The sequence below is a fragment of the Betta splendens genome, unplaced genomic scaffold, assembly GCF_900634795.4.
Source record: "Betta splendens unplaced genomic scaffold, fBetSpl5.4 scaffold_31, whole genome shotgun sequence".
NCBI classification, from domain to species: domain Eukaryota; kingdom Metazoa; phylum Chordata; class Actinopteri; order Anabantiformes; family Osphronemidae; genus Betta; species Betta splendens.
The window spans coordinates 19,548-32,035 of NW_026577850.1; the positions used below are offsets into that span (position 1 = coordinate 19,548).

Genomic DNA, 12,488 nt, shown 5'->3' on the forward strand with positions numbered 1-12,488 from the left:
GCAGACTTTGACCTAATTAAGAAATGGTATTATTGGGATTATTATTATTTTGATCTAATCAATTTTCCTAATCAAAATTAGTGTTTCGACCAAACAGAAGATTTTTTTTCAACCAATTTAAAATTTTCAGCCAAATTAAAAATAAAAGTTCCACTCTTTTGTTTTCTTTCCAAATCAAATCAATCACCACAAAGAAATCTCTCTCACCGGGCCGAGCCAAGTTAAGATTTGAGTTTGAATTTGAGTTTGTTGGATCTAATCAGAGGCGATCCAGACGGGTGAGCAGTCCTCCCAGCTCTGAATGTCTGTAGAGGTTTGGAGGCTGAGCGACCCTAGTCCTCAGGACTATGGTCCCTGGTCACAGCGTCCAGACGACCTGCACCGGATCCTGTTTGTGGACGCCAAAACTGTGGTGGAAATTTTCCCTAAAGTGGCAGATGAGAAAGTTGTCTTTTGTGTGATTTATTATAAAAATAAAAATAAAATAAAAATAATGGGGAAGGCAAATCAAAAACATGGATGTTGCTTGTGCACATCAACAAACCAAAAACCAGCTGGGGAGATCTGTGCACACACCACGAAGGTGTGATGCAAAGAGCCCACGATCCTCAAGTTACTTCTGCCTTTTAACCTCTCTGTCTGACTATGGTGGAACGTCTGTGTAGCCCAATCAGACTGCATGCACCATCACATCACTGACGCCGTGATGTAAGACAGATGTAAGACAAAACATAGGATAATTGCAGAACATAAGTCATAAATTCCCCTCGGCTCCCCGTTGCCATGTTGAAATCTGCTATCGAACTCTTGTCTGTCCCTGAACCTGATTCAGCCTGCTCGTCCTGTACTACTACATGAGATATTCTGTGTATGACCTGGACCGTCTGTACCACGATTTTAGATTAAACTTTGACTTTACCATCTACTCCGTGTGTCTGCACTGTGCACGTGGGTCCGATCTCTGCCTAAGCCTGACAGAACAATCTGTCCAGAAATGGACCCAGCCAGTGTTGAGACCCCAGTGCTGAGCGAGCACGGCAGCACTGCATGGCCGCCGATTGTGGAGAGTCACACATCACATGGATCCTGTGCACATGACATTCGCAAATGGACACTCTGAAAGAATAACGTTTCTGGTGGTAGAATCTTGTTATCACCCTGTCGTCTTAGGACACACCTGGTTGAGGCGTCACAATCCCACGTTGAACTGGAGGAGCGGAGAGGTACGCGAGTGGGATCCAGACTGCCGAAACACCTGCTTCCAGCCCACGGCCGAGCCAGAGGGACCACGGGTAACACAGACATCTATTTAAATAAAGTCAATAATATACAATCTCAGGCTTCCTTTTGTACTTTTTTTTATCACACACAGAATTACAACAAAGCCTTGTTTCTTCACCTGAACACCGCTCAGGTGTAATTTCATCAGTGAAAAGGAGGAAAGAAGAGATGGGAAAAACAAGGCAGCACTGGCCGGTGAAGTCAACAGTGAAGTGTAGGAAGAAAAAACAATACTAGTGCTCATAAAAAGGGGCATTGAATGGACTTGCTTTTCATCTCTCTTTTTTAAATTGGAGAAATCAAGGAAATGTTCATTATCCTTCATACTCTGTCTCCATGCTACATTAAATGTCTTGTACAGTTCCACAGGTGTGTACAGCACAGTGATCTACTCTTCCACCACTCAGTGTCCACACATCACATGGGTTTTGTACATGTAGAAGAACAAAAACAAGAAGAATTGGATGAACAAGCCTGTCTAAAGTAATCAGTTTGTTCATTGAAGTGTAATTTGTAGTTTCTCACAACAAATGACAATGTAATGGCCGACAGGGCTGGTGTGTGATGTTGCTGCTCCGTCATAATTGCCGTTCCAACACCTCAACTTTTTTTTTTCCAACTCCACCTCGGCCTGGAAATATGGTTATCAGCGCTCGTTGACTTGGGACATCACCTCTCTGAGTTCATTACTAAAGTGAAAGGCTGTGGTACTCAGATGAAGTGAATGTGAGCCAACCACATGGATGGAGTCTGGGTAAAATCATACAGGCTTAGCCATAAAAGCCCCGGGTTCAGTGTTTTTAGCAGTTAAAGATTACTTCCTTCAAAATGAAGGTTAAAACATTTAAATCAACAACTGCAATATAATTTATTCAAATGGTAATGTTATCCTCCTGCTCAGCAAATCTTTGTCTCAACTATGCAAATGTTAGAATCAGAATGTTTGAAGATTTTACCGCATATAAACTGCACCAGAAATAGGAATAGGACACTGACTAGACTTTGAGAGGAGGTGATGACGGACATGTGGTGAAACCTTAGGAAACTCACAATGTGTTAACTGTGTGTGTGTGTGTGTGTGTGTGTGTGTGTGTGTTTGTGTGTGTGAGAGAGACTTAGGGTTATATACACTATAATCACTGTTACAGCTGAGGTGAGAGGAAAGTGAGAAGACATGTCAGCCGCCAAGGGTGAGGAGGTAAGGGGAGGTGTGTCTTTGCTTTACCAGGTAATAACCAATACACACACACCTCTGATGAGGTGACATGAAACCTCATGGAACGGCAGAGAGAGGACCCAAATGCGCAGTGCAAATGCAGACAGACAGACAGACAGATAGTCCAGGTAATACACTTGCAGGCACGAAGATTGAGGCACAGAGGGATTAGGCTAAGTCGCTTCCAGTAAACAGGCAAGGTTCAGTAACAGAATCTACAACATACGGTACCAGTCAGGATCAGGCGATAATCAGAAGTCGGGAACACGGAACAGGGTCAAAGTCGAGATAATTTGACAATTGAATGCTGGAAGGGGACGACGTAAGTACAACGATCTGGCTGATAACTGAGGTAACCGGTGGTGGTTAAATGCTGGCGGTGATTACTATTAACAGACAGGTGTGTGTAATGAGACCGTGACGTGAAATGGGAACAAACCAGATGAAAACAGAAACCGGACGTACTACCAAAATATAACAGGAAACCAAAACATATGTGAAACCAGAGTCCTTCAGAATAAAACAAAAAACAAAAACCCAGATCGTGACACTGCTCTCTGCAGCTGGCTCCTGATAAGCTCTATTAATAGTCTGCCGCTCCCTCCCACTAAATCCTATCTCCCGCTGCCCCCCCCTTCCCACTGTCACCACCATGCCCTCGATGGCCGCTGTGACTACGTGGCCACTTGTTGCCATGGAAACCAGGTGCGCTGTCTCGGAGCGAGCACCGTGCTGTGGAAGCTCTGGGAGACAAATCGATGACTGAGAGGAAAAGGTGAGGTCCGAAACCTTAACTTCAAAATAAACACTCCCCCCTCCCCCCTCCCATAGTGCACAGTTTTAGAGGGGAAAGTCACGTCTCAGACCCACAGAAAAACATACATTTACACCAGCAGATCGTGTGCTGGCGTAAACAGATTGTAGCAATACAAATTCCAGTGTCAAACTTTATCTTAATTATGAAAACAGGATTATGATCTGACAGCGGAAATCCGAGAAGTCGATCATGGCTGAAATCGAATCAACTGCTCTTCGGCACCAAGTCTGTCTGCTGGGATGTTTTAGAGATGCTGCTGAAGGACAGACGCCACACGATCACAGCATGAACGGCAGAGGAACAGAACAGGACTGTACGTGTGCACAGGTCTGTCTGCAATGAATGAGGTCACGTCAGTTACAGCTCATGTCGCTTCATGATGTCACTGTGCATTGAAAGAAAAAGCACCTTGCAGTGAACAATGTGCTATTTCCTGCAACTGCATGGAGTTTCATAGATTCCCCCTGAATACAATCACTAAACACGTTCACACAGCAGCAGGTAGATTTCATGCCAATCTGCGCAGCACTTAATCAGCAGCGGCAGCAAACATAAAAACTATGGGCTCTGTTTTCAGGGGTCTCCATCTGACAGCTGAGCGCTGATCAGGCGGGTTTGAACTGTATGTTTGGAGACGCGAGTGGCATTATGCAGATCAACGCGCATGCAAACACATGCAGCGCTTACTCACACAAACAGTCCTCAAGCGCTTCACCTTGTTTTTTGGCAACAACTGAATGTGCGCTTCCACCTTTTTTTATCTGCTGTAGTTTCTCCCCCTGTTGCTTCTCTGCAGACATATGTATCACAGCTTGTCTCTGTCCAGCTCATCACAAGCTGCCAGACACAGCTGATGTTGACACCGCGACTGAGACACTGATGGTTTGACGACCCACGCCCATCTTCAACCACACTGAGTAAATGCACCCATACGAAGAAGGCCGCGATGTTTGGAGACACGGACACACACAGGCAGAAATATAGAAAGGTCTTAAAAATATTATCACACATGTACTTAATATAAACATTGATGCTGATTTATCTGCTAAACCTAGACTCTCAGTGCATCAATTAATGGAGCAACGTTTTCTATGCGTTTGAAATTGCATAGCGAACAGGCAAGATTAGCTCAACTAAAGGCTGCGTTTCCTCACTAGCTTGAACGTGAATCCCCTCCAAACACAGTCACACTCTGTTCCCTGTCTCGTTAATGAGCTCTCCTTTCAGGACCAGGGACAGCTCCCAGTCCTACTCTTTTCTTTTTTCTTCTTTCCTCCAAGTCGTCGTCTGGTCAGACTCAGGCTCAAAGCAGCTCAGAGCACTTAAACAAAGGATGTGTCTGGTCTTGTGAAGGCAGCCTCTAGGCACGCGCTACAAAGCCCCGGGCTGACTCACTTGATCAGAGTACGAGGGAGATACTTCACTAGATACATTCACTGTGATGTAGCGGAAAGACAGACAGGAGGTTGTCTGCTAAGCAGCTGGTTGTCACAGTGGAAGGAAAAGCAGATACTGTAAGATCTCTGAAAAATGATGAATGACATCCTGTAAAGGGAGAATCTCTTGGTGCTCTTGACCTTTAAACAGGCAACAAGCATGAACGCTTCAAACTAAGGGAGGCTGTGGCCTTTTATCGTATCAGTAGTCTTTTAATTCAAATCAGGTTTGGTTCTCTAAAGCTTATTATTACATGTTATACTGTATGAGTCCAATTTTGAAATGTGAATCTTCAATGTGTGATTAAACATACAGAACAATATGTCTCCTTCTTACGAAACCATTTTGGAGGAAGCTCAAAATATACAAATGTCAAGAACGACTCATTTTCCAAACACAGCATTTTAGCAACACAAAAATTCACATGAACACATGTACATGTAGTTCGCATTTAGTCAGAATGAGAATTGAGTAAATTCCTGTACATAAAGCAACAATTAATTAGCAAGCCTCTGGGTTACAATTAAATTCATCACAATATAATTAACAACTTGTATTTTCCTGCAGACGTTTTATCTGTTGTTTCCGAGGAACAAAACACTTTGCAACTGCTGGTAGTTAAGGCTGAAAGCATGATAATACAAACGTGAGAGTGCCTCTATTTGCTCTCAAGTGTATGAAATGGTTAGTGACTATTGCTGCAGGCCAAGCATCAAATTACTTTACAAAAAAGGACAGGAGATTGTACCATTTTTACCAAAATGGAGAAAATCCACCAGTTTAACGACGTGAGGCGATGGCTATGCTAGTTTGACTACAATTTCAAACATTATGCAAATAGTCATAATGTTATTTAGCCTGTTATGTTGATAGCATTCATTGTCACACAGTGTTAATGAGGAGGTCTGTCCAGTAAACTGCAGTGCTTAGGACATAATAAGTCATGCAAAATTTCACATCCAGTATTTAGGTGGATGAAAGGTCGTAACTCCACAAACATTTTGTTCAAGTAGCAGAAACCTCCTAATTTGATTGTAACTGCCAAGTCAGGTAACAAACCGCTGTCAGTCCTGAGCGTCTGGTGCACAGACGAGGAGCGGCTCACGCAGCGGCGACAGTAACGAGCAGCGAGCAGACGTGCAGCAGCAGCAGCTTCTGAGTCGGGGCCTGGTGGCGTGTGGCCTTTTCTGCTTTGACAAACACCCCGTGACCTTTTGCAGAGCGCTGGTTCAGAAATGCTACGCAATTAGCTTTTCCCGAGAAGCAGCGGCTGTTAACGAGCGCACAGGTGACGCGCTCGCCTAATGGCACGCAGTGAAAAATGTTTCCTTATTAGCGCCTCCACAGGCCAGAATGGGCTTCATTATGGAGCAGGGCTCGTCTGGTGCATTTTAGCCTAATGAAGATCAGCATGACGGAAAAGGTGGTGACAGGAAACGGGGAGGCTTCTAATGACATCGACGCTTACAGTGTAATGAAACAGCTGAAATGACGCAAGCGCTTTCCTTCGCATGTGAGCAGCCAGAGCTCCTGTGTGTTTATTTACTGCTATTTTGAATTGTGTAAGTGAGCAGTGGTCTGTTTATCAGACTGCAGTAGAATATAATCAGCAGCAGGTAACAGGTAAGCAAATATTTGAAGAGGGCAACAGCTGCATAAAAGCTGCATTTACTGTATGAAGATAAACTGTAACTTGGATGTTTGAGTTAACATTGTAAAACACTGTATAAGAGCTCTAACAGGTCCTTCAATGCATCTTAATAGCATTACTTTTAATTTGATCCTCAGTAATAAGATTTTCCTGACTGTTATAAAAAATTGTTATTATCCAACCCAAAGCTCCGGACCTGTTTTCACTGAGACATACAGCCACTGCTACAATCCAGTTCTAAGCGATAAAACCTGTAAAAACGCTGGACGGGATCATCAAGGGGCTCACGTGTGTCTCCACCACAGGACATAGAAACTCCTGTCCTGTCCTATGTTGAGGTTGTCCATGAGGATCTTTTCCATATTTGTGGTGAGTGTTTTTATATTAGCACTTCTTGTTCCCAGGTTTTACCAGTTTTTAATGACAGAATGAGACATTTATACTGCAATCAACATACATTCCAAAATACTTAAAAAGCTAATGAATACATAAACTGAAGCATGGGTTCTTTCTATAATTCCTCATCATCTGTTTTTCAATATTTCTCCAGCAGTAATGAATAAGCAAACATGCAAACAACCATTATTAGCTTAAAGATTATGGTTCATAACAAATCCTCAAGAAGCAGCTGAAATGGTCCTAAACTGGGTCAGAATGCAAATGTCAGCTGAAATCTAATTGCTACAGTACGTCTGTAAAGGAAGTAAACACAAAGCTCTTCACTTCGTTTGGGGAGGGTTAGTTAAGAATTAAGTCTCCTTTCCAGTGGTTTACTGAGGAAAAAGAATGTACTGCAATCCCCCCATGTATCACTGAGGAGAGTGCTCCCTACTCTCAACAGAACAAGTGGCGCTCAGCCTTGAAAGCCAGTTTTAACGGCCCCGTCTACAGAGGATGTGACTCACAAGCAACAGCATCCACTAGGAATAATTTGGGCTCCATTGAATTCTGATCAAAAGGCAGAGTGCATGTGAGAGCAAGCGCCGAGCGGAGGGGAGGGGGACGAGTCGAGAGAGGGGAAAGCAAAGATGTTAATGCGGGAAGGGGAGCAGAGTGGGTGACAGTGTGCATCCAGTCACATACGTTCATCTGACATCAGTCACTGATAGACGTACTGTAACCTGATCAACACTAAAAGTCTCCTGCAAGCTCTCTGTGTTCATTTGATCTTCCTTTTGGGCAGCGGGATGTCTGCCTCCTATTTATTTATCATTCAGGAGGAGTTTATTGGTTGTTCTCTTAATAGTAGCACATCAAATCTAATAAAGCTGATAATGATGGTAATAATGGAGACAGTGCAGCCTGAAGCAGAGGGCCATGCTGTGTAATTACAAACTGTGGAGTGTGTTGAGACGAGGAGACGAGGGACAACAACAAACCAAATCACTGCAAAAAGCTTTAAGACCTGATGACCTTTGAACTTTAATGGAGAACAAGTGAAAAGGGATCATGCACAAATCTATAAAGCATCTGCTGCACTGGGGTGAGGTAACTTTTCTGGTTTCCAGTTAAGTGCAACTGTACTTACGTCTCATGCCATTAAATACAACGTGAATCTAACTTTGTCACCTTGTCTCATTTCTATAAGAACAGAAGCCGTTCTGAACGCGTCTTACCGAGACCGACTCCAACGATGAGTCTGCCCGTCAAAAGCACCTCTTTTCCGGGGGCGGTGCTCAGTACGATCCCCCCGACGGTGAAGAAGAAGCTGGCCAGCAGGATGCACACTCTGCGCCCGAAGAGCCCGTTGAGGAAGCCGCCCAGCAGGGCGGACAGGGCGGCCGCGGCCACAGTACTGGATATGAGCACCTCCTGCCACAGCGCGCTCAGCTCCAGCTCCCTCTTCAGCAGGAGCATCGCCCCGGAGATCACCCCGGTGTCATAGCCGAACAGGAAGCCGCCCAGGGCGGAGAACACGGCCAGGACGTACACGAAGCCGGGGGTGACATCTTGCTGGAACTGCTTCCGCGCAGCCCTCTCCAGGTCCCCGGTGGCGGCGGCGGCGGCGGAGGAGGAGGAGGAGGAGGCTGCCGCTGAGGCGCCGGCGGCGGAGGCACCAGCGGAGGCGCCTTGGCTGCTGATGCTGGAGCTGGACGGAGCCTTGATGAGACTCCGCTCTCCCCCATCGTTCACTTTCTTCCGCCGCTCGCCCATCAGGTTGCTCATACTACGGAGGTTGTAGTCATGGTCGACCTGCTTCCGCGACATATGGGGAAGACAACACAGGAGAGGGCTGCTGAGTTGTGTTTAATGCTTGACAAAAAGAAAACAAAAACACACTCACCCACTGAACTAAAAATCACCCCCTTAGTCTGGAGTTACTGTCTTTTATCCAAACCCCACAAAATAAAAGCTCCAGCTTTGTGTTTATCAATGCTTCACATCCCCGTGGTCCTGATGGGAGCGTTGAAGAAGAGCGGAGAGGAGAGGTGGGATAGGAGGAGTGTAGTGGAACACTTCGTCACGACCAGCGTCGGCATGACGCAAAGAAACATTGTTTTGGAAGCACGATGCTGGAGTGGAGATGAGAATCTTATATGGACAGGTTTTAGCTCTTACAATTGGGTTAGTAGGCGTGAAATGCGGCATAAAAAGATAAAAAAAAACATCTAATTAATGCTATTTGAATAAATAAATCATTTGTTTATTATTATTTTGTCTATATATATTATACATCAACACATCTATGGGTTTAGCTGAGTATATACATATACTCAGATATATACATTATACATGTATATGTATGTATACATATACATTTTAACAACAATTTGTATCAAAATGTTTAACTGTACAACAGGCTGCTGTTCGCCCAGTGCAACAGCTGCCTCCTACCGGCCATATTTAGTTATGACAGCTCTACCTTGGAGAAAAAAAGACAAGATAAAATTCAACACATCTGTTTTTAATCACCTCAGCTAGTTCACTAGTATGTTTCTATGAGGAAGGTGTTGTGTTCACAAGGCTACTCGTTGACTTGGAAAAGGGAATCAAATTCATTTTATTGTTGAACTAAGTGCAAAGCACACAGTATTTTATAGATTACAGAGCATCAGTTAATATTCTAAAACTTAAAACTACTGAATCGTATGAGTCCTATGTGAGGATAAATGCTGAACCAAAGCATTAGTCTGTCTTTTGCATGCTCAATCACTATTGTTTTCTATCTTCACAATTATTGAGCATAAAACAGAAAAGCTAATGTGTCAATGAGTCTTGTTCCATATCTGTCGTTTGGAGAAATGGGATGGTGGTAAATGTGTTTGTGTGTAGAATTGATCAATATATGAAAAGCAGTGTCACACAAAACAGCATGAGTGCGGCCTGATAATGGCCCATGATTAAGCCCATCAGAGACACAGGGAAACAGCGGGGCAGGGCTCTGTACGCATACATGGTGAAAATCTTTAATGTCTCCACTATGGAAGAGTGAATCCAGTTCATTTAGGGCCTGGAAATTGCTTTGTCAGTCATGTTGCTGAGCCATTTTAACAACCTCTAATCTTGCCACCAGCACCAGCAGTAAATCAACATTTCTACATAATCACACCCAACAGTGTCATGGACTCAGTCATTGCACCACTGTTTTATGTTATTTCTGGTTTTATGTTCTTTCCACTTCCTGTCTCAGTCATTGTTAGTTTCAGCCAGCTTTACTTCCGGTTCTAATCAACTCACCTGCTACCCATCTAGTCATCATCACTCCGCATTTAGGCACCAGCTCTAGCCCTGCCCAGTTGCCAGATTGTCTGTGTGTAGCAGCAGCCAGCAGTCCAGAGTTGTATCTTGTATCCTGATCCGTGAATGACCCTGCTTTCCGTGACCTCGCCTCTTGCCTTGCCTTTAATCCTGTCCTGTCGTAAGTTTGACCCCAGCCTGTCTCTTGACCATCGACTGTCTAATCCCTGCCTGTACTGTAACTGCCGCCTTGTGTACCGACCCTTGCCTGCCTGACCACGAGAATCAGTAAACGAAGTTTTCCACCCAGTCTTGTCTCCGCTGTTGCATGTGGGTCCGCTACCTAGAGCGCTGTGACAAACAGGAACATTCACAATGAAGTGACATGTATTCACACTGCTCAAAGGATTAAGCAGCTAGTTATGCTTCATAACCTTTCATTGCTAGACAAATTTGTGACAAGGTAATGGTTAGACCAAAACTCTCTTTATTTAGACACTTTGTAAAATGCTATTTAAAATTGTTTTACACACTGAAATTGTGCCATCGTTTTTGTGTTTAATTTTGCAGGCGTTTCAACTTACTTTTTATTGTAAAGTGACCTTGTACACTGTATTTCTTAATTGCACCTCCTCTTCTCATCCTTTGAGAAAAATAATTAAACTTAAACAAAGTTTGATACATTTTCCTGCGTCAATTGCTATGCTCAGTTAATGAGTATGTTGTCTTCTTCTGTGGTGTTTATGCCGGAAACAGTGAATGGACCAATGAACGTCCTCATTGCTGACGCCTCGTGTCATCTCTTGTCGCTCGGTCGTGCGCCACCCAACACGTTGTGCCTGTTAATGCTGGTGCCAAATTGTGACTGTTTTCCAAGAATCCGTTGTTGTACATGGGAGCGCGCGCCGCCTAGTGAAGACTTACATTATATCGGCCTTAAGCTACAGCTGCTTATTTCGGGTTTAGACTGACGTAACTTGTAAATACTAATCACTAGTTTTCCAGTGGTCGTAATGATGCCACGTCTTTTAGATTTTGCTTAAACAACCGTAATAATCATTGTAATTTGCTTTTTCAGCAGTTGTCGATCGTCACCGTTTAACTATGACACGACGCCACGACTCAGCAGATCTACAACTTATTATTGCAGCAACTTGTTTGTTTTACACCTTTACTCCTGTTGTATCTGCTTGAAACTACAGGAGTGACGAGGACAGTTTATACTGTATGAAATGACAAATATCAAATAGGTTGGTGACGTGTCCTCTGCAGCTTAAACCAAGATATTTCACCACTTTTAATATGTGTATGAGACCAGTTAAACCAGTAAGAAGCTTTCACGTTGCGAAAAATGATTAAAGCCAATATCTTTTTAATCAGAAGCTTATTTTTGCCTCACTTTGCCTCAATACCCATACGTAAATATTTTTTATAGCATAAAGACAAAGGATCTATTGTTTGTGGAGATGGTTGAAGCCTGGAGCAAAGCTCTGCCTCACCTGTCATTTGTAGCACAGGGAAGAAACAACGCATTGTAGCAGCCAGTTTGTGGGAATGTTTTTGGAGAAGTGTCCAGTTTGTTGGTGGTGAGTTGGAGGCAGGGTTGTTTCTATGGTGACACATTTATTGAATGATCATTTGGATTTGGTGTTTGTGTTAGAGGAACAAAGGAGGGCTGATGGTGAGGAAAACCAGGCTGCAGAGGGTGATGAGGGCAGTAGAGGAGGACACGTCACACAGTTAAGAGGTTCAGAGCAGAGGATGAGGTGGTGGTGATTGTATTTGGCCACTAGATGGAGACATCTCACTGGTAGAGATGTCATTGAACTGCAGGTACAGGCATTTCGTGCAGACAGTTTTCAAACCCCCGACAGCATCGTGTACATGATCTCACATTTGTTCTTCCTTTTTATTTGAACTCAAAATAAAAGTGGAGTAAAAGTCCTGTGTGTGTGTGTGTGTGTGTGAACTGATGTGTTTTTTTTTATTGAGAGGTTAGATATATGTTCATAGAAACTGTGCACTATTCACATAGGTTGAGATGAGAGAGTGTTAGACTGAAGATATACGTACGCAGCTGCAGGTAAATTGAGGTTTTGTATTGTCCTAAAAATTTTTTTTTCAAACCATTAGAAGGAGAAGAGAACAGCCTGAGTCTCAGGACCAGTGGAGGAACCTGGTCATTCCTTACATGAGCAGCAAGGGTTTTTGGAAACTACCACATAACCGTTTATTTTAGGCACTAATACACTCAGACAGAAACACATTCACCCAAAAGATGAGGAACATAAGAAGAGCAACATAGTTTATGCAGTCCAGTGCAGTGAATAGGCTCAGAGTGATACATTGGTGAAACCAAACAGCCTCTACACAGAAGGACGGCCCAGCACAGATGGAACAACACATCA

At 43.7% G+C, this 12,488-nt stretch overlaps 1 protein-coding gene across 1 annotated transcript; it reads right to left on the bottom strand.

Moving 5' to 3' along the window:
* Positions 1-5,909: 5,909 nt before the first annotated feature.
* Positions 5,910-8,845, bottom strand: LOC114850900 (proton myo-inositol cotransporter-like). Its single transcript, XM_029142477.3, has 2 exons — positions 8,687-8,845; positions 5,910-8,595 (listed from the first exon to the last, which is right to left on the bottom strand). The coding sequence occupies exon 2, from the start codon at positions 8,566-8,568 to the stop codon at positions 7,984-7,986; it is 585 nt and encodes a 194-aa protein (XP_028998310.2). The 5' UTR covers positions 8,569-8,595; positions 8,687-8,845; the 3' UTR covers positions 5,910-7,983.
* Between the last annotated feature and the right edge of the window lie 3,643 nt (positions 8,846-12,488).

What these genes read in the sequence shown, in the direction of transcription:
- LOC114850900 (XM_029142477.3), bottom strand. Translation starts at nt 8,568, where the DNA reads ATGAGCAACCTGATGGGCGAGCGGCGGAAGAAAGTGAACGATGGGGGA.